We start from the raw sequence: 20473 nt of genomic DNA on the forward strand, positions 1-20473 counted from the left end.
CAAAGGTTTACTGATTATCTGATTATCTCTTGGTGACATAAGCAGTTGTTGGTGATCTTTGCCTAGATTCATCATTTCGTTATTGTTTATTAAGCATTCCCTCCTCATTTATCGGCTCCAATACTTCTACAGTGATAAACTCTCCCTCTTACCTATTTGGTTTCCCAAATGTGCATTTATGCAGGAAAAGCAGAGTATATTCTAGGCTATTAATTCTCACCCCATTTTAATTTACTTGTATTTGAAAAAATTATTTTAAAGGGGGAGAGAGTATGAGAGAGGAAAAAGGAAGTGAGCCATCTCCTATCTGCTGTTTCACTTCCCAAATGCCCAGATGCCTGCAACAACCAGGCTGCACCAGGCCAAAGCCCCAGGAAAGATGATCTGGGAACTCCATTTAGGTTTCCCAGTTCTGAGACAGGGACCCAAGTGTTTGAGCTACCATCTGCTGACTCCATGGTACACACTAACAGGAATCTGTATTAGGAACAGAGGTGGGATCAGACTCAGGTTCTCCAATAGGGAAGGGGTATGATCAACCCAAGTGTCAGGGCTGAGGTACTGCAACACCTGCCTTCACCCCACCTCACTTTGTAAACCAATATACCAGTGTAACACATCAGGTTTCTATCATCTTTTAAAAGTATAGCCATGAGTGGGTGTTTGGTACAAAAGTTAAGACATCTGTTAAGACACTCATATTTCATGTAGGAGTGCCAGAGTTCAAGCCTGTGCTCTGATTCCAATACTACCTTCCCTCTGATGTGTGCCCTGGGAGGTAGCAGGTGGCCCAAGAGGTTGAGTCACTGTCACCAACATGTGTGTCTTGGAGTGAGATCCAAACTCCTGGCTTTGACCTAGCCCAGCCACATCTTTTGTGAATATTTGGAGAATGAACCAGTATTGGAAGATTGCTCTCCCTCTGCTTTTCAAATAAATGATAATAATTAAGTATTGTTATATTATATATTTAAGCATATGATTTGCTTTTTAACTTATTGAGGTTATATTTGATTAGTGGGAGCCTTTTAGTGTTTTGTCACACTTCTAATAATCCTGGTGTTCTTTTTGATTGCTAGTATACTAAAATATTCCATGTATCTATATAATTCCTGCCCTAGACTTAGAACCAGCTTTTTTAAAATATATTTTTATTTTGAATTCTGAATTATGTGGTACAATTTCGTATAGGCTGGGATTCGCCCCCAAACTCCCACCCCCGACAGATTTTCCCCATTTTACTACTGTAGTCCTTCGTAAGGAATCACAATTCTATTAGTCTCTTATTTAAGTGTACCCCAACATTGTTGGTACAGGCAATGTCAGGCAGTCCAGCATTCCATTGTCTGCACATGTCCAACAGTTTCATTGGGAATCTATCTTTCGTCTAAAAGCATGGATGCATGTAGAACCAGCTTTTTCTCCAAAGATACCTGGCTTCTTTTAGTAAGAAATAGCATTTAGAAAAGACAAGCTGGATTTGTAGTGAAATACTGTTTACTGAAAATAATTTAATCATGAGTTATTCCAAGAATTAAAGAGTGAAAGGATGGATGTGACTATTAGCATGGAGTATACGAAATTTGTTCTATGCCTTTTAAGATCCTGGCCTGGTTGACCTGTGTGAAATATTAAGAAAGTGTGTGATAGTAGCAGTTCTTGGCTAATGGCTTAGGAATTGGGATCTGAGGAATGTGTTGTCTTTCTTCAGAGACTGCCCTGCCAGGGACTGGGTCAAGGTGGCATAGATGATAAGCATCTAGAGAAGGACAAAAGGTCATATACAGGAGTCTGAAGACTTTATGATTTATATCCTGATTTACTGAGTCATGTTCCCTTTTGATCTTCCTTTCCTGTTCTAGAAACCATTTGACATTTCTGTACTTGTTGCCTCATCTGAAAAATGGGTATAATGTATACATGGGTGAATGTGTCAGGATGGTAGATAGGGAAAGACGGCTTGTCCTTGCTGATTCTGTGAGAGTCACTCAGAAATGAAATATTTACAGTCATTTTATCTCCATCTCACCTCAGGATTGTCTTGTTCCTGCATATAGAAGGCAGAGGTTTCAGTGGGTATTGTAAGTCCCCTGGGCTCAGCATCTTACCTCCACTGGCTCTGCCATAGTACTTGGAATCAACTCCGTTTGTACCCCCTTGTTGTTCAGGTATGGACTGTCTAATGTCTCTGAGAGAGGAGATATGTCACTATTATATACTAAAAGCTGGGTAAAATGGTTTTATCTGTCTAGATTGTGATCACTGACACGATTATGTGAATGGGTCATGGCATGGCTTCTTTTTATGGGGAGAAGGCTAGAGAGCTCTGGAAGAGACCACATAGGCACGCTGGAGGCCTCTCGTGGCAAAGAAGATGGATGGGCAAAGGAACAAAATCTAGTGGCAGGTGACTAAATGGTATCTGTTGCTTTCATCTGCCAACATCTAGCCCATCTTAATCGTATTTTGAAGAACATCCCTTTCTTCTTTGGGTATGCTCGGCAATTTCCATCTAAGTAGTGGTATCAGCAGGAAGATCATGTATAATCCAAATTCAGCCAATCAGATGTTATCCTTCAGGACTGAGTCCAGAGTAGAACAACACAAAGGCATAGAATGTTCGGATGTTTCTGGCTCAGGGGTGATGGCCTGAAGAGATGGTCCCACAGCTCCTGTACCTTAGATCTGCAGAACTGCCCGCATTGCTGACATTTCTAAGCCCATGCCTTTAGTTTTTCTTGCTCTCTTCCCAATAATTTTTTTCTTCCTTTGGGATCAATTCAGCTGAATTTGTTCTCCATATATTGTAATTAAAAATTTTAACAATTTTACCAATATCAGCACCGATAATAAACTGGTTAACACTGTCATTTAAGGTGCTCCCACCTATAGTAACAGAGCTTTCGAAGATGCACTATGCAATACTTTATTTGAAGGAACTTATAATACTTGGGTTGAAGCTTTGGGAACTGGTCTGTTTCCTAATTCTACATTGTTTTCTTTGATAGGATTCCTAGGCAGGTTGGGCTTGCAAGAAGGAAAAAAGGAGAAGGGCTAGGCTATTTCTTGTTCTTTGTCTTGATAGGCCATGACTTAACTTTCCACTGTTTTGTATTTAAGAGGAAGTGTAATGCTGTATAGTCCTCTTTGGAAATGTGATACATGGTTATACCAAGGGGCAGAAAGATGAAAGGAAAAAACACCCGAAATCACCGGTAATAGTGACAAACTAATACCTTGTTGATTTTTTTAGGCTGTATGACCACACATACTTAAAGTAAGATGTACTTAAATGGGATAATACTGTCCCATATTGTCCAGTGGTAGACATAGTCCACATTGATAACTAGCATACATAAGTACTGCCTTTGGTGGTGGGTTGATTGGCCAGTGGTACATAAACCAGGTGCATGTTTTGTGGTCTGGGTTGCAGATACGGCCTAGAATCTGTTAGGCTGGAACAGATATATGAACACTGGCATGACCTTCAGCTCAGCAGACCTTCTGCCACCTATTTCTCTGATGATAACAGTCTCTCCCTGAAGATAGTTTGCATATAAGCCTTTTGTTATCAATACATTTTAATCTTATCCATGTACCAAGGTGTGCTATTGGGAGTTCTGCCTCAGGAACTTGACTATGCAAATTTCTTCTCAGCAGATTTCAGGAAGCACTGTGAGAAGTCTGAATCCTGGTACCATACAAGCAGAACGGGAGCAAGATTTTGAATGTTCACCTGCTATCTTGGGATGTGGCAGCTCTTTTGAGTGGTGGACTCAGGTAAGCATGACTGGCTTTTCCTAGGGAGTAGGAAATCTTGAATCATCTTTCTGTCTAATACTAGAGAACCACACAGTTCTCATAGTCTGGAAATGCATTTTGTTGAATTAGTACTTTTTACTGTCACATCCTTGAAAAGCAAATGAATTGCTGTTGTATTATGATAGCATCGTAATTGTATCATGAGCTTGAATGTGTAGAACAGATTAAGTGGAAACCATGACATTTAGAATCTCTAAATAAAATTGTTGGCTTTGTGTCTCAAGATGCATTTCCCCTCTGAAAAAAGACAGGGCATCTACTTTAATATTCAAATTCATGTTTAATTACTAGTAAGAAGAAGTTCTGCCAACCCATATCCTAATTTCTGTAAAGGTAGTGGTTGAGTCAGCTGAACTGGGTGCAAAAAATGTAATACATTGGCACTGATTCAGGAACTCTACAGAATGGTGGAACATGTGAGATTATTCAAATTTAAATCAGAGGTAGAAAGTCTGATCTGAAATCAAGTATCATTACTGGCTTGTATACAGGGCTATCCCTCTGTTTCATAGAGGAAAATTGGTCCATGCACACAAACACACAAAGTGGCGTGGAATTTTTTTTTATGTGTGTGCCATGTCTGTTTGATACACAGGCTCCTACTGTGTTGTCATAAAAATCAAAACTTTGAGCAGGAACTGGGCATGCGCGGTTGGAAATCTGCATCTGAACTACCGCCTAGTAACTAATAAGATACTCTGGGTCACCTGAGTGTCAGAGGTATACCTTAGAGGTGTTTCCTTTTCCTGAAGTTGATGATAGGAGTTGATGCCAAGACACAAAATGACTTTGTTTTTGCCCTAGATTTTTATTGTCCCCACTATAAGTGGTGAATGTGTTCCTAGGGATGACAGATAAATGAGGAAAGATTTCCAATTCTGGTTTGTTTGTCCATTCCCAGCTTAACTACACCTCTGAAGCATCTGCTGTCAGACTGATCTTCCACGCTTGGACTGGGGTTTAGGATGGCATGCCCACAGAAAAGACAGTAACTAAATAGAGATGACCCTCCTGGTAGGGACTGTGATTGACTGAGGAATCCCTGCTCTGCTAAAGGAAACAGCCACTAGTCCATTCTAGAAAACTTTAGTTTAACAAACTGAGTCCTCGGGAATTCTAGATCAGGCTTGTCACCTTACAAATTATTTTTACAGAAAAGCAGTCTGATTTTCACATCTGTAAATAAGAACTTACTTTCTTTTCAGCTAAAATTTTAAATACTATCTTTCATCTTGTCACATGAGTCAAATTAACACCAAAAAAGTTGTATGATCATATTGAATACCTATTTATTTGTTGCTATCTTGCAACTCTTGCTGGTAGCAAAAGTCTTAGCTGCAAATTAATCCCTGTTGAAAGCAACTACCTGGATTTTAATAACCCTTTAGCATTAGTCTCTTGTAAACTCCTTGAAGACAGGGAGGAGTACAAACTCTGTTATTTTGGAAACTGATGATAAATGCTAGTGTTCTTTGCACTTATATTCTATTGAACAAAAAATGGAATTACTTACACCATTTCATCTTATTCTGAGAGGAACTTTATGAGATAGGTCCTAACATTGTCAATATCGTGCCCCCTATTTACAGATGGGAGGGATAACAGAGGCTTGGTGTCAGGGGAGATTCCCCAAAATTCCTTAAAAAATGCGTGAGACTTAAATTTTGCAATGAGATTTCAGAGTCTAATTTAAGCCTCCATGTTAATACTTCTACCCATTATATTGTATGGATTTTAGTTTCTGTGTTGAATTTCTACCCTCTTAGGCTATGCAATGCTTTTATGTAACACAGGGACTTAAAAAAATTTTTTTTAAAACTTGCTTGAAAGGCAGAGCTAGAGAGAGAAAGAGGGTCTTCTATCTGCTGGTCTGTTCTCCAAATGGCTGCAATGGTCAGTCTGTGTCAGACTGAAGCCTGGAGTCAGCTACTTCTTTCAGATATCTCAGATAGGTGCAGGGACCCAAGCTTTTAAGCCATTTTCTGCTGCTTCCTGAAGAGCATTATCAGAGAGGTGGACTGGAGGTGCAGAAGTTGGGACATCCATAGGAGATTCTGAAGTCACAAGCAGTGATTTAACATGCTGCACTACAATGCTATCACCCACAGGAACGTTCTTAATTTTCATCCTTTGATATAAAGGCATGTAAATTTTGTGAGATCTTTCTTTTTTAAAAAAAAATTATTGGAAATGCAGATTTACTGAGAGAAGGAGAGACAGAAAGATCTCCTCCAAACGGCGACAATAGCTGGAGCTGAGCTGATCTGGATCTAGGAATCAGGAACTTCTTCCTGGTTTTCCATGTGAGTGAAGAGCCTCAAGGCTATCCTCCAGTGCTTTCCCAGGCCATAAGCAGGGAGCTGGATGGGAAGTGGAAAAAAGCTGGGACGTGAACCAGCTCCCATATGGGATCCTGGCACTTGGAAGTGGAGGGTTAGCCTATTGAACCATCACACCAGGTGCATGGGATCTTTCTGGTCACTGAAAGGAGATTTTAAAAATGCCCAACTTGAGATCAAAGATGCCATTCCCTTTTCCATGCCCTTTTACCACCATGTAATAACTGAACATTAAAAAAAAGAATATATCATTCCACATCCATGTGTTGAAGACAGTTCTACTGAGTTCATAACCATCAAGTACAGCTCTGATCCCAGTGCAATTTTGTCTAAGTGCAGGCAGTATATGTCCCTCAATCATCCTTGCTGTCAACAGTGTTCCCAATCCAAACTTGTAAACAGCATCTTTGCTTATATGAAAGCAGTATGAGTAGCCAAGGAATGTGAAGATATTTTAATTCTGTTGTCACTGCCAAATCATGAGTGGTAGCTGCCAGACACAGAGCTATGTTGAGCAGGATTTAGAAACCACATCTGATCTATTCAAAACGAATGTTGTAGATTGGTCTTGTTTTCCATGGGATACAGAATTCGCAGTGGGTAGGCTCTGCGTTATCCATTCTTGGTATAGTGTTAATATGAAGGAGCTAAGGCATCTTAGCCTTAGGAGAGTTGAAGCATATGAATTATATACATTTTAACTTGTGTTTCATTTTTCTTCCTCATATATATATATATATTTTTTTTTCATCTCTGTTTTGCCTCAGGAAAAATGGCCAAACGAAGCTTCTCCATGTTGGAGGCATTCCTCATTTTCCTCCTTGTAATGATGACTGCCATTACTGTGGCCCTTCTCAGCCTCCTGTTTATCACCAGTGGCACCATTGAAAACAACAAAGGCAAGCATATGGGTTCCCATGGATGCCCTTCCTAGGCCTGTTGGGAAATGTTACCAGGAACCTCAAGATAAGGAACAGGGCCTGCTGTTAGTTCAGTGTGTACTCACACTCACATGCACTTGGGGGTAGCCCTCTCCCTTTACTTTCATTACCCTGTCTGCTTGATAGCAGTTTTTATCTAGTTTACCTTTGTTCCCAAAGGGCCAGTTAGCAATTTCTGACTTGTAGAAATTTGCCTTTATTTAACCACTGACCTAACATAGCTCAAATTTTTCAAGCACAATGATGTCAGCTTTTATATTAAACAGTTTATGTATTCATTTTTTATTCTTTTAAAAGGCAGAGCACCACATAGATATCTCCTCCAATCTCTGGTTCACTTCCCAAGTCCCCAAGACAGCTGGGTGGGGCCAAGCAGAAACCAGGCACTAGGAATTCCTGCCAGGTCTCCCACTAGATTGCAAATCATATTCAAATACATGAGCCATACACTGCTGCTTCCCAGGTGCCTCAGCAGGATGCTGGATTGGCAGCAGACATGAGGTTCAATTCCGGGCATTCCATTATGGGATGCAGGTGTCTCAAGGGGTAGCTTAACCTGATGCACTACAACATCTACTCCAACTTTTCGTGTCTAATATTTATGATATTTTTCTTTGTCTCATTGTTGGTATCCTCAGTTCCTAAGATCAAAAGAGAGTGAAAGGTTTACTGGGTGTCAACCAGTTTCTGAAAAACTTTCAGATAAGGGGGTCTTAAATGCAAAAAAAAAAATGGATTACAGGAATCAATGAGGTTCTATAAATGAGATGCAATAGGTAGCCAGTGCATGATTTTGTAAAGGGTATTCACAAGGCCTCCCCATTATCAGCTGCATGTTTTCATAATGTCGCATGGGTTGAGCTTTTCAAAAGAAGCTGGAAAGTGTGATTTTTTTATACATCTTTTTGAGGTCTTTTTCAAATTATTCAAATTGTAGGCTACTTTTTAAGTATTATTGGCAGTAGTTCTTTGCTGGAAGGTCTGGTTCAGTATCAGGTTACACACGTGCTAAATGAGTAAAGGGAGCAGAGACTGAATGCTCTGACAAAGCAAAAAGTGGGTTTTATCTTAGACTAAATGGAGAAGGAGATGATGTTTCTCACCACAGTGTTCCTTTTTATGGTCTCTCTTTCCTGTGTTTGCTCTGTGTCCTGGCACTTCTCATCCCTTAAAAACATAGAGGAAGAGACACCTTCTGTTCTAGAAGCAGGCAAGCAGGCAGGGTCTTGGACTGCTGATGAGGTCTTGGTCAGGATCCTTAGGACTCTTTTAGCTCCTAATTAGGAGCTGCAACTTACGGAATTTATTAATAAAGACAGTAACTGTCCTGCCAATAGTTATTACTGCCTGTTGAATGGCTTCTTTATAGAGGGAACTACTTGTTCTGGGTTAAATGGTTAGGATTTCTATCTTGATAGCAATGAACAATAGCAAAGGTACCCATTTTCCTCTTTACAATATTTGATGTCATGAAGAAACTTAGGTTTTGGGATGAGGAGACATTGTTTGTAGCCCTATCTAGAATTTGGCTGAAAAAGTATCTGAGTCTGAGCTCTAGGATCTAGGTTGGATATATGATTCATCACGTGTCCGTCATGAGATCTTGGTTAAACCACGTCTCTTCCGTAAAACTCAGGAGACTGAGCCAGGTGATCTATAATTTCTTTTAGCTCTGAAGCCCTAGAATTCCAGTGGGAATCTGCTGTTAATTGTTGGCCAAAAACACTGTATGGCCATGAATGTTTTGTGATAGCAACATGTCCTGCTCTGCCTACTCCTGACTATTTTCTGGTGTATGTAAGATATCTAGAGGTGTAAGTAAACCCAAAGCTATACACTAGCTTTGTTCTGTATCCTTAGAGTGCATTGATATATTGAATGTTCAAAACAATGCTAGAAGCAGGCTATTACTCTCATCTCCATTCAATGGGTGAAAAAAATGGGTGAGATACATTAAAGAGTTTAATTAAGTAGTCGTCAGACTGTGTTTTTTGTAACTGACTTCTTAATCTTTATGTCATTCTGCCTCCTATGGTATTCATGTTAATATAGAAAATATATGTGTGAATAAATATGCATAGATATGGATATATAGATACCAGAGTGATTAAAATAAGTTGCAGCTATGTCAACAAGTGTATAGTGTTTTAGTTCCATTAATAATAAGTTTTTAGATAGTTGAGGAAGACCAGGGCAGTGTAGAGAGAATTGGGGCATCCTGGAGATGAGGAGCAGGGCTGGAGAAAGAAGAAGATCAACTCTGAGTGTTGGTTGTTGGTTGGTGGAGTGGAAAGGAAGGAAGTAGAGAACACGATGGCAAGAATGGAAGAAGGAAATCCCCAGACATTGTGTTGGTAAATCACAATAGAAATGATTCTTGTTTTATTTGCTGGAACAGATGAGTAGTCAAGTGAGCAAAAGGGATGAGTTGACAAAAAAATGGTTCATGATGGCAAGGTGAAGTGTGTTTGACTGTTAGTCTGAAACATCTCTAGTCTAAGAAAGAGACCCTGCTTAAAACTATGATTTCCAACAGCATCTCTCACTGTACAGCTGACATACAAGAAATATATAGATATACAATTCCTTAGGAATTGGAACTTATGTGTTGTTTATGACACATAAGTGAGTGAAATATTTCTCAAATGTCTTATTCCATTTTAAACTCAGGAAACATGGATTTTTCAACCACCCAGAGACCTCCCGGCACACAGGGCCCTGCAGCCACACAGTCTGCTTCTGTGACCTGCACCTCAGAGCCACCTCTGCTTCAGAACTTCAGTGGCTATCTTGTCGGGGCGGGGCGTGCTGACTGCACAGGACAAGTGTCAGATATCAATTTGGTAGGTAAACCCCATGCTCCTCCAGAAACCTGTAAGTCATTTGGTTATTTTGTATCCTGCTTTCATTCCCAATTATTATTTCATCATTTTCTCCTATCTTTTGTATTAAATTTGCTCCTGTTTAGCACTATGAATAGCAGGCTCTGAGAAGGAGAAAATGTATTCAATCACAACTTTGTTATAAAGACAATTGGACAGGTTTTTTTTTTTTTTTAAATAAATGGAAGAGCCAGATCAGGCAAACTCAGATACTATGGGATGGGCATGAGTGTGCAGATGTCTCAAATGATTGAATCAGGTTTAGTAGATGATCATGGATGTCTAGTAAACCCCCCATCTAGAAAAGGGAGTAGTAGGAAATGGTGAGTACAAAGAAAAAAAAAGTACATGGCTATAGCTGAGTGTTGCCATGTGACAGTGTGGGCTTACGGGTGTGCTATCTGACTTTTTTTTTTTCCTAGAGAAGTCAGAAAATCTCTGGGTTGAAGATGTGAGGACTTCAATCTGTCACCTATTAAAAATAGGCAAAATGTATGGGTTAACTCTGTGCAAATCAGCTCTGGGTTGGCCTGATGACTACCAACATGTGATGTCTCGCCTATAATGGTTGAAATATTCATTTCTGTTAATGCTTCCCTGGGAAGCTGGAGCATGACAGTGTATGATAGGATTCTCTTCCTTCTCCCATGTGATCTTCAGATTCTAGTAACTGCTGACTGTCCTGGCCTGGGAACTCTACATGAACACTCCCATGGCAGCTAAGGCAAACAGAACAGGGCATGTCCTGAAGACCTGGGCATGACTTTGAGAGGTGGATTTGTGACATGATGAAAAGAGGGGCTTAGACTAGACATGACATGACTTAAGGGGTGATAGCACAATAGACATCAGGATGAGATCCCATCATAAAAGTACTTAATCATAAAGATATCATTTCTTCAGAAAGTCAAATCACACACCAGTCAACCAACGTGAGAATGCCTCCCAGCTCCAGGGTGCTCCTGGGGAATGCAGGATGGAAATGGGGAACATTTTTCCTTCTGCAGTGCCTTGAGCATCCTAGAGAAAGCTGCTGTTTTAAAGAACACAAAAGCCCTTAAGGATCTTTAATGCAGTTATAGAATTCCAGAGCCAGCCAAACTCCTCCTCGCCTGTGGGTTATTGAGTAATTTCTGCCATTCTGGTTAACATTTGCCTTCCCATTTCTACACATTAGATTTAAGACGCCTTTATGGTTTGGGCTTTTTTTTTTTCTTTTTAATTCTTGAAAAATGTTTTCTTATTCAGTGTTCTAGTGCTGTGTGACTCTTTTTGCTTTGTCTGCCCGAAGTAATCCTTTCACATATGTTGCTGCCTGGATTCTGGTAGCAGGAGACAGGGTGATTCTGATTCTGCCTTCCTCTTTAGATGGGCTACAGCAAAAGCGGCCAGAATGCACAGGGCATACTCACGAGGCTATACAGTCGGGCTTTCATCGTGGCAGAATCTGATGGGTCAAATCGAGTCGTGTTTGTCAGCATTGAGATAGGCATGGTATCCCAACGACTCAGGCTGGAGGTAAGTGACAGAGGGGAAGAAGAAACGAGATGGTTAAAGCAAAGTCCCTGGGTGATTGTGATTACAACTAAGTCCTCCTGGTTTCAGTTCTAGGGAGTTTCCATGTCCTTCAGTGTTAAGGAACACATGGCAATCTAGCAGACAGTCATGCAAGACTGAGCCTTGCTTTATCATCTATGTTGTCTTGATCAAAACTTGTATTCAGTTCTGCTGATGGCTTATTATCGTTATTTGTGCAAATGTGCTTTGGACTGCTAATTCTGTTCCAGGCAACTTTCACATATATTCTCTCATTTAACCCTCTTGTTAGACATTTGAGAGAGCCACTTAGTCACTAACCTCTCCTTCAGATTCTTAGACAATTGAGACTAGATGAGAAGAATCAGATGAGAATTAAAATCCAACACTGAAGTGAGGCCACCCATGAATTGATATTTGCAGAATCCAGTGATACACAAAAAGGATTCACTGTATCAGTCAGATTATTGTTATATAGGTTGAAAATCTTCTACAAACATTTTTAAAAAATCTCTTAATCTTTACATTGTATTGTAGAATATGGCAGGCTTTTCTGTTTATCTCAAATTTGGAACTTATTACCCACATTCAGGAATAACTGAGCCTAGCACAAAAATGTTTGGAAGGTCCTGGCTGCCTGAGAGCTGTGAGGAGCAGTCGAGGAGGACAGGGGACAGGAAAGAGAAGGATGGAGAGAGGAAAGGAAAGGGAAGGAGAAGAAGGAACAGCAGGAGAGAAAAATAGAGTAATGAGTATAGACTTCCAATTCTGTCTCTCGAGGTTGATATCTAAGCCCTGGTGTGCTTATATTTTCTGCATGGAATCAACTCACAGAGATAATGTATCTGATGGTGTCTGCTCCCACATTCATGGAGTGTGAAAAATAGAAGCTGCAATGTTGACTGCAACAATGTCTATGAATGTCATTCGTGCAGTGCTGCTTTCCATCAGCATCCCCAGCTCAACCCTTTGCTCCTCCTGCTGTGTGAAGGGCCAGTAAGAGGGCGAGTGAGATAGCATAACTCCAAGACTCTCTCCTCTTAGGAAGTGAAGTGGAAGCTTCTCCCTGCTGTGGGAAGTTGAGCATGGGATTAAGTACCTTCCCTAACCCTACATTAGCAATTCCAAGGTGGCTCTTTTGTCATTGCCCTTTTATTGATAAGGAAACTGAAACTTCAAGAAGGTAAGTAACTTTCCAAAATTTACACTTAGCAAGTGGTGGAGAGCACTAACAGATTGGGGGTGGTTAGAACAAAGGGCTGTAACACACAGATAAGTAGCAGAGTGAAGCACAATGGTGTGTTAGTCATCTAGTACTATGTAACAATACCCCAAAACACAGTGGAATAAGACATTATCCCCCCTGTTTGTGGGTCAGGAGTTCAGGACTGGCCTGACTGAGTGGTTCTGGCCTTTGTTTTGCAGTCATGATGGTGTCAAAGGATGTCATCATGTGCAGGCTTGACCCAACCCGGAAGTGCTGCTTCTAACATGCTTCCTTCCATGGTTGCAGGCAAGAAGGCTCTAGTTCCTTACTCTCCATACCCTTAGAAATTCCTTCAGACTGAGTGGCCCTAAGAAAGAACAAGGACAGAGGCATGGTGCCTTTTGTCATCTAGGTTTGGAAATTATACTTATTCCTTTCACTTCATTCAGTTCATTAGGCAAGTCATTAGGCCAAGGTCAACACTCAAGGGTAGGAAAATGAAGCTTTAGTGTTTTTTTTGTTTCTCAAAAAATTTTATTTAAAAAACAGAATGTAAGAGGAAGGGAGGAAGAGAGGGAGGAAGGATGAAGAGGGGAAAGAGAGAGAGAGAGAGAGAGAGAGAGAGAGAGAAAGAACCTTCTCCATTCCTCTGCTGGTCTACTTCCCAAATGCCTCTCAGAAAATCAGACCAGGTTGGAGTGAAGAACTATGAATTGCAGCCAGGTCTCTCACACAGGTGCAGGAACCCAAGTAATTGGATCATCATCTACTGCCTCCCAGATGCCTTAGCAGGAAGATAGATTAGAAAGTAGAGTAGCCAGAACTTACCAGGCACTTCAACATAATGTGTGGGTATCCCAAGCTGTGGCTTTACCTCCTGGGCCAGAAGACCTTTAGTGCTTGAAGTGAGAAGTATTAAAGAATTGGTGGACATATAATCTTGAAGATCATCACAAGGGCATTCAAGAAATAGAAATTAGGAAAACATTTTTCATAGTGGAAATAGTACTTGAGTAAGCAGAATTTTGAATAGTCAAAATTGGGAGGGCCAACATGAAAATAGAGAGGTGCAAGGAAGAGATATAAACTCTCTTTTGAGGGGGCAAAGGAGAGCTGTATCTAGGCTATATGGAAGAAAGTATATAGTTGGAGATACTAATGAATATTTGTTGGCTGTAATTGTGAGGGTCTGTGTTGCCAGGCTGTTCTTAATTCTGTAGATAATGTAGAGTCTTAGAAAACTGACAAAAAACTGTCTCGAAACCCAATCAATCTTGTATATTTGTAAGCGGGATGGGGATTAAAACAACTTACCCAAAGTTATTTACCCAAAATTTATTACCCAGAGAACTAACAGAGCTGGATTTCAATTTAAGTTTCTTGGTGCCAGAAACCATGCTCACTGCCCCTTCAGGATACTGCTTTGCTCAGGAGTCAAAGGTGGTTATGACTAGAGATGCTGGAACCATCAGCTGCCATAGGAAAGTAAAAAGGTAGGATTGCAGTGGAATGGGGGAAAGGAGGGATTGATTGCCTTGCCATTCAGTGAATGGTATAGTTTAATAATCTCTTGCTATTGTGATTTTCTCATGCAATCTAAGACCCAGTAGGAAGGATTTTAAATTGAACCCAAGGGGAACTCTGAAAAATAAGTGTAGCTACGTAAGTGCCACGAAGTTTATTTATAATACCTGGTGTTAGGTAGGTTTTCAGCCTTGGTGTTAAGATTGATGAACTTTTCAGTATGGAATGAGTATTAGAGAAGTTCTTTGAGCAGTGAGGCAGAACTGAAAAACAGAATGACTTTCTCAGTGTTCTGTTGCTAGGAATGTCAGTGTTAGGAAATGGAATGAGAACCAAAGACAAACAAGTGGGCTATGTGCTGTGTTTTGTGCTAAAATATCCCTTCTTTTATGAAGAGCTAAGAGTGCCATTTTTAATAGAAATTTGCCAGCATTGCTAATGTATGATCTTTTTTAATTTCTTTTTTGTCTCCCGTTGCTCCAGGAGTCCCATTTGGCTGGCTTCACATCAGAGAATGTTGTTTAAGATAAAGTTTGTGTGCTGTTTATGGTGTTTTTTTTTTTTTTTCATTTTGAATTCAAGATTTATAATTTTTGTCTTTTTAAGGATTATATTCTTTTTTTTTTAAACGATTTATTCATTTTATTACAGCCAGATATACACAGAGGAGGAGAGACAGAGAGGAAGATCTTCCGTCCATTGATTCACTCCCCAAGTGACCGCAACAGCTGGAGCTGAGCCAATCTGAAGCCAGGAGTCAGGAGTTTCTTCCAGGTCTCTCACATGGGTGCAGAGACCCAAGGCTTTGGGCCATTCTCCAGTTTTCTTAGGCCACAAGCAGGGAGCTGAATGGGAAGCAGGGCTGCCGGGATTAGAACCTGTGCCCGTATGGGATCCCGGTGCATTCAAGGCAAGGACTTTAACCACTATGCTGTCGTGCCGGGCCCTCCATTGCCTTTTTTTTTTGTTTGTTTTTAAAGATATATTTTTTTAAAGATTTATTCATTTTGTTACAGCCAGATATACACAGAGGAGGAGAGACAGAGAGGAAGATCTTCCATCCGATGATTCACTCCCCAAGTGAGCCGCAATGGCTGGTGCCGCCGATCCGAAGCCAGGAACCAGGAACCTCTTCCGGGTCTCCCATGCGGGTGTAGTGCAGGGTCCCAAAGCCTTGGGCCGTCCTCGACTGCCTTCCCAGGCCACAAGCAGGGAGCTGGATGGGAAGTGGAGCTGCTGGGATTAGAACAGGCGCCCATATGGGATCCCGGGGCTTTCAAGGCGAGGACCTTAGCTGCTAGGCCACGCCGCCACGCCCCCTCCATTGCCTTTTGAATAAACTTTGTACTTTGGGAGATAATGTAAGAGTGGGGAGGAGGTGTCGCTGGAGTTAGGTCAAATAGAATTAACTTAGAAACTTGCTGGGATGGAGAATAAAGGTTACTTCATTAGAGGGATGTTAGAATCTTGGTTATAGCATATTTCCTTTCCATATTTGCATCGTATCATACTATTGCTGGCATGAATGTGGTTGCCCAATAATTCAGCTTTGGGTGAGGAAGAGGTTAGTGGGGCCAGATGGCTTGTAGGATTTTTCTGCTTTTGTGAGTGTATACTTGGAATTAGAGTGGTGTAGTTCTTCAATCAAAGTAGAAGAGGTTGAATAGAAATCTTCAAGAATGTGAAGTAAATAGCGTATAAGCAGCTCCTCTTGTGTAAGGGTGGAGTGCTATAACCTGCTTGGAGAGCCAATGATTAAATTCTCAGGAATGCTGTGAGCTGGCTGTTACACTTGGTTGCTTGAAATTGACCAAGGTGGTTTATTTACAACATAGAAATTGGCAGACAATACAAATGAGAATTTCTTTTACCCGAAGTCCCTGAGAGACAGTTTATCAGACTGTCTATATCACTGTATTAACTAGCTTTTCAGTATTTCAAGCATCTAACAGGAACCACCTTGGAGGCAAGATTTCTTCCCCAAATGGCTAGAGCTGATCTGATCTGAAGTCAGAAGCCAAGAGCTTCTTCTGGGTCTCCCATGTGTATACAGGATCCCAAGACTTTGGGCATTCTCTACTGCTTTCTTAGGCCCTAAGCATGGGTTGGATGGGAAGTGGATGAACTGGGACGTGAACCGGCGGCCTTACAGGATCCTTATACTTGGAGGCTCTGTTTATTTTTTCCTCACCAGAATAAGTATGTCATCAAGGTAGAAGCTTCATATGTTACTTGTGCGTAGAGCAGTAGAATATTAGCACAATGTATTGAATGAAAATGGGAGTAAGAGTACTATTGTTAGAAAGACTTGGATCTGAAACCTGACTCTACTCCTCATGAGATTAGTGGGCAAAATGTTTCACTTCCATATATTTCAGTGTTTCAACCAAGATGGGAGGCTATCAATACCTGCTTCTTGGGGATTGTGATAAAGATTCATCAATGACTAATGTATATAAAATAAGTATTGTGCTTGCACATGCTACCTACTGCAATGACTGATGTTATTACTAGGATGACATAGTCAAACACAAATGGGGGTCTGCTTTGAAAAGGTGTCACCGGTGTGGATCCATGACTGAACTCACCCAAGCCCTTTGTCATGCTGAATACTAGGTCATGTCTCTTCTGTTCTTTTTCTGTTTTTTTTTGAAGGTCCTGAACAGATTACAAAGCAAATATGGTTCCCTGTACAGAAGGGACAACGTTATCCTGAGTGGCACCCATACACACTCAGGTCCAGCTGGCTATTTCCAATACACTGTATTTGTCATCGCCAGTGAGGGATTTAGCAATCGTACTTTTGAGTACATGGTCAATGGCATTGTGAAGGTGAGCAAAGACCCCCAGAGGCCGCTGTTCTTTACTACTGATTCCAAGCATTTAAGGGGTGATTTGGTGTGATAAGAAGAGACTTCCTGTGAGATGAGCACTTCTTGGCCCCCGCCTTCTTCCTGATTGCCCTAACCTGTGGGCTGCTGGGGCTGTAGCTTTGATTGATTGGAATAGCAGGTTTCTATGGCTTACTGTCCTATGTGCATTTTGCATGCAATCCTGAAAAATGATGTAGGGTCCAACATGGTCTTCATAAAAGTATCTGAAACAAAACCTGTCATGGAACCAGAAGTAATTGCAAACAATACTAATATTCCATTATGTTTCTCAAAGGGTAGAGAATATCTTGTTGATGAACATGTATGCATATTTTTAAAATCCTCTAGCATATATACAGGCCTTCATGGTGCACTAAAACAGCAGTGTCCCGCTCCTCATACATTCCCAGGGTGGAGAGCTTGTACCTTTCTCTCTCTTGTCTTTAAGCCCATGCTTTTATTTCCTAGATTTTTGATCATTGTTTTCTTCATTTCTTTGCCTTCCAGGCACAGTTTCTGTTTATTTTCTTTTGTCATGGTATCATCCTGAAATTAGAAGAATCCGGCCGGCAAAGGCAGAAATTTCTTTATAATGAAAATATTTTTCAAAACGAGGGAAGCAATTTACTAATGCTTTGTAAGGTCAATTTTATTAAGTATAATATGCATTCATTTAAAAAAGAAATTTTGTAAAATAGATTGGAAGATATCATATACCTTACTCATAGTAAAAAATACTTGTTCTGTGATATTTTGCTTTAGGATGCATGCTTCTATATGTGTTAAGTTGTGATGAAAAACATATCTCATTGTAGTTCTCAGTAAAAAAAAAAAAAGTGAAGACTCTTGCCTTACTGAGTGGTAAGACATCTACATATTAACTTATCTTGTCCCAGTGTTATAAAAGTCAGGTTTCCTTTAAATTTTCCATCTGAAATTGTTCATTATGCATTGTTCAACAGCCTTGAGAACCACGCAGATGGAACTCTGTCAGTCCAGCCCTTGGTCATTCTCTCTGCACAGGCCTAATTCTATCCCAACCCATTGCAGGTTGCCTGCAAACAGCAGTGAAGTGGATCTCTAACATTTATCCCATAACAGAGACAGGCTACTCATGGGGTTCAGACTATTCATGGGGTTCTTCTGTTTATATTGACTAGGTTGTGATCCTCAACAGGGCTTTTACGTTTACAACACCTTTTTTTGTTGTTGTTTTTTGTAACTTTCAGAGCATTGAGATAGCGCACGAAAATTTGAAACCAGGCAAAATCTTTATCAACAGAGGAATAGTGGATGGTGCACAGATCAATCGAAGCCCTTATTCTTATCTTCAGAATCCACAGTCAGAGAGAGCAAGGTGAGAAAGAATTTTTGAAACAAGTTCACTGTGTTTCCCTCAGGGAACAGCTACACACTCTAAGAGTAGGGCTATTACTTGATGAATGTGGTGTGATCCTGGGAAAGCAATGAAGCCAAATAATTTTAAAACATGCTCTGGGCTCAGAAGCAAGCAGTAACTTTCCCACATGTTTCTTGGCCCTGTTGACTGTGAGAGGTCATACAGATGTTTGAAGGGGTCCAGGCTTTGCATTCAGGACAGATGTGGTCTCAATTAATTTTTATCATTTCCTAGTCTCCTAGTCGTGTGACCTTTAGTGGTTTACTTATCTTAATTTATTGGCTTTCAGCTTCTTCATCTGTAAGATGGAGATTAAAATGTGCATACCAGGTCTTTGTGAAATTAATGAGTAGCTCTTTTATTACAAGTTATCAAGAAGAAATCATTCCAGTCCAGGAGAGTATGACTAGAGAGAGAAGATAAAAGAACAAAAAATCTGAAAGAAAGAGCAAGAGGAAAAACCAACATAATTGGTTGGAAAGACTGGGGAAGATGATCACTTTGCCTCTTTCTCTCTCTTGTTTTTTAATGATGAAGTAGACTTGTAATAGAAGAGAAGCATGTGGTTGTGATAGCAGTGCAAAATAATATCTCAATTTCTACTTGACTTTCTACATTTTTGGCCTATTCTTCAATAGCTTTTAAAGGAGTTTGTTTTTAGAAACCATGATCTGAATTCTCTTGAAAGGACATAAATGAGCATTTAAGTTATAGATCTTGAATGATTTAAATTTTGTATACTTGCATGTCTTTTAATGAGATTTTGTTAAAATCTGATATAGGTAGAAATTTCAAAGATAATTACCTTTGGTATCAAATACATGTATGTTGTATAATATTATATTTTTATTTCTGGTCCAGATGGTTAACCTAAGTTTGATCACAATTGTAAACCATTTTCTTACCCAAGGGATGAGAGAGGGGACACAGGGGGCACTGCTTGTTGAGCAATCTCAGTTACTGAAACATGTTTTCATATCAAATTTTATCATTGTTAATGTGTGAAAGACAAGCTTTAACCTAGATTGACTAAGTTTCTTTGTTTTATGAACTAGGTATTCTTCAAATACAGACAAAGAAATGGTAGTCTTGAAAATGGTGGATTTGAATGGCGATGACTTGGGCCTTATCAGGTACTCTATATATTGTTTTTTATACCAAAGATTTTTATTTATTTGAGAGAGAGACAAACAGAAAGATGGATAAAGAGCATTCCCAACTTCTAGTTGGGTTCTTAAATCTCTGTTGTAACTAGAATGACCCAGCCTAGAGTGGGTTGAAGCTGGGAGCTGGGAATGCACTCCTGGTTTCCCGTGGGTGTGGCAGGCGCCTGTTTATTTGAACCATCACTGCTGCCTCCCAGCATCTGCATTTGCAGGAACCTGGAGTCAGCATGTAGGTGGGCAGCAGTGAGAGGCACTCCAGGAATGCCTAACCTCCTTTATTGTTTCTTTTTAAAGGTCATTTATTTATATTTAGGATTTATTTTTATTTGAAGGGCAGATTTTAACTAGAGATAGAGAAGGTCTTCCATCTGCTGGTTTATTCCCCAAATAGTCACAGTGACCAGAGCTGAGTTGATCAGAAGCTGAAAGGGAGGAGCATTTTCTGAATCTCTGACAATTACAAGTATGGAGCTGGATTGGAAGTGGAGCAGCCAGCACACAAATCAGCACCCACATGGGATACTGGTGCCATAGGCTGAGGATTAGCCTGATAAGGCACCACACCAGCCCCCTAACTTTTCTTTGATTTAGTTTCAGAAAATGAAACTAAAATGGTGCCAGTAGATACTATGGATATGTTGAGTGGTTCAGAGCTCAGACTTGGGAGTCAGGTACAACTTGGACCCGTCACAAGGTCTTGGGCCAAGCTCGTGGCCTCTTACCATTGAATTCTACATCCCTGACACAGGGTAATATACAGATGAGGTCTATGAGGAATCTTAGA

At 40.4% G+C, this 20473-nt stretch overlaps 1 protein-coding gene across 2 annotated transcripts in view; it reads left to right on the forward strand.

The window, feature by feature from the left end:
- Positions 1 to 20473, forward strand: part of ASAH2 (N-acylsphingosine amidohydrolase 2) — a 79929-nt gene that overhangs the window by 17282 nt on the left and 42174 nt on the right. The window contains exons 2-8 of one of the 2 annotated variants that reach the window (XM_058671515.1): positions 3658 to 3780; positions 6929 to 7060; positions 9767 to 9945; positions 11353 to 11502; positions 16907 to 17083; positions 18354 to 18481; positions 19579 to 19656. In XM_058671515.1, coding sequence (XP_058527498.1) covers positions 6934 to 7060; positions 9767 to 9945; positions 11353 to 11502; positions 16907 to 17083; positions 18354 to 18481; positions 19579 to 19656 — 839 coding nt within the window. In that variant the 5' untranslated portion in view covers positions 3658 to 3780; positions 6929 to 6933. Of the gene's footprint in view, positions 1 to 3657; positions 3781 to 6928; positions 7061 to 9749; positions 9946 to 11352; positions 11503 to 16906; positions 17084 to 18353; positions 18482 to 19578; positions 19657 to 20473 lie in introns of those variants that run through there. The other variant, XM_058671513.1, reaches the window with a different exon arrangement.

Source organism: Ochotona princeps, chromosome 13, assembly GCF_030435755.1.
Source record: "Ochotona princeps isolate mOchPri1 chromosome 13, mOchPri1.hap1, whole genome shotgun sequence".
NCBI classification, from domain to species: Eukaryota; Metazoa; Chordata; class Mammalia; order Lagomorpha; family Ochotonidae; genus Ochotona; species Ochotona princeps.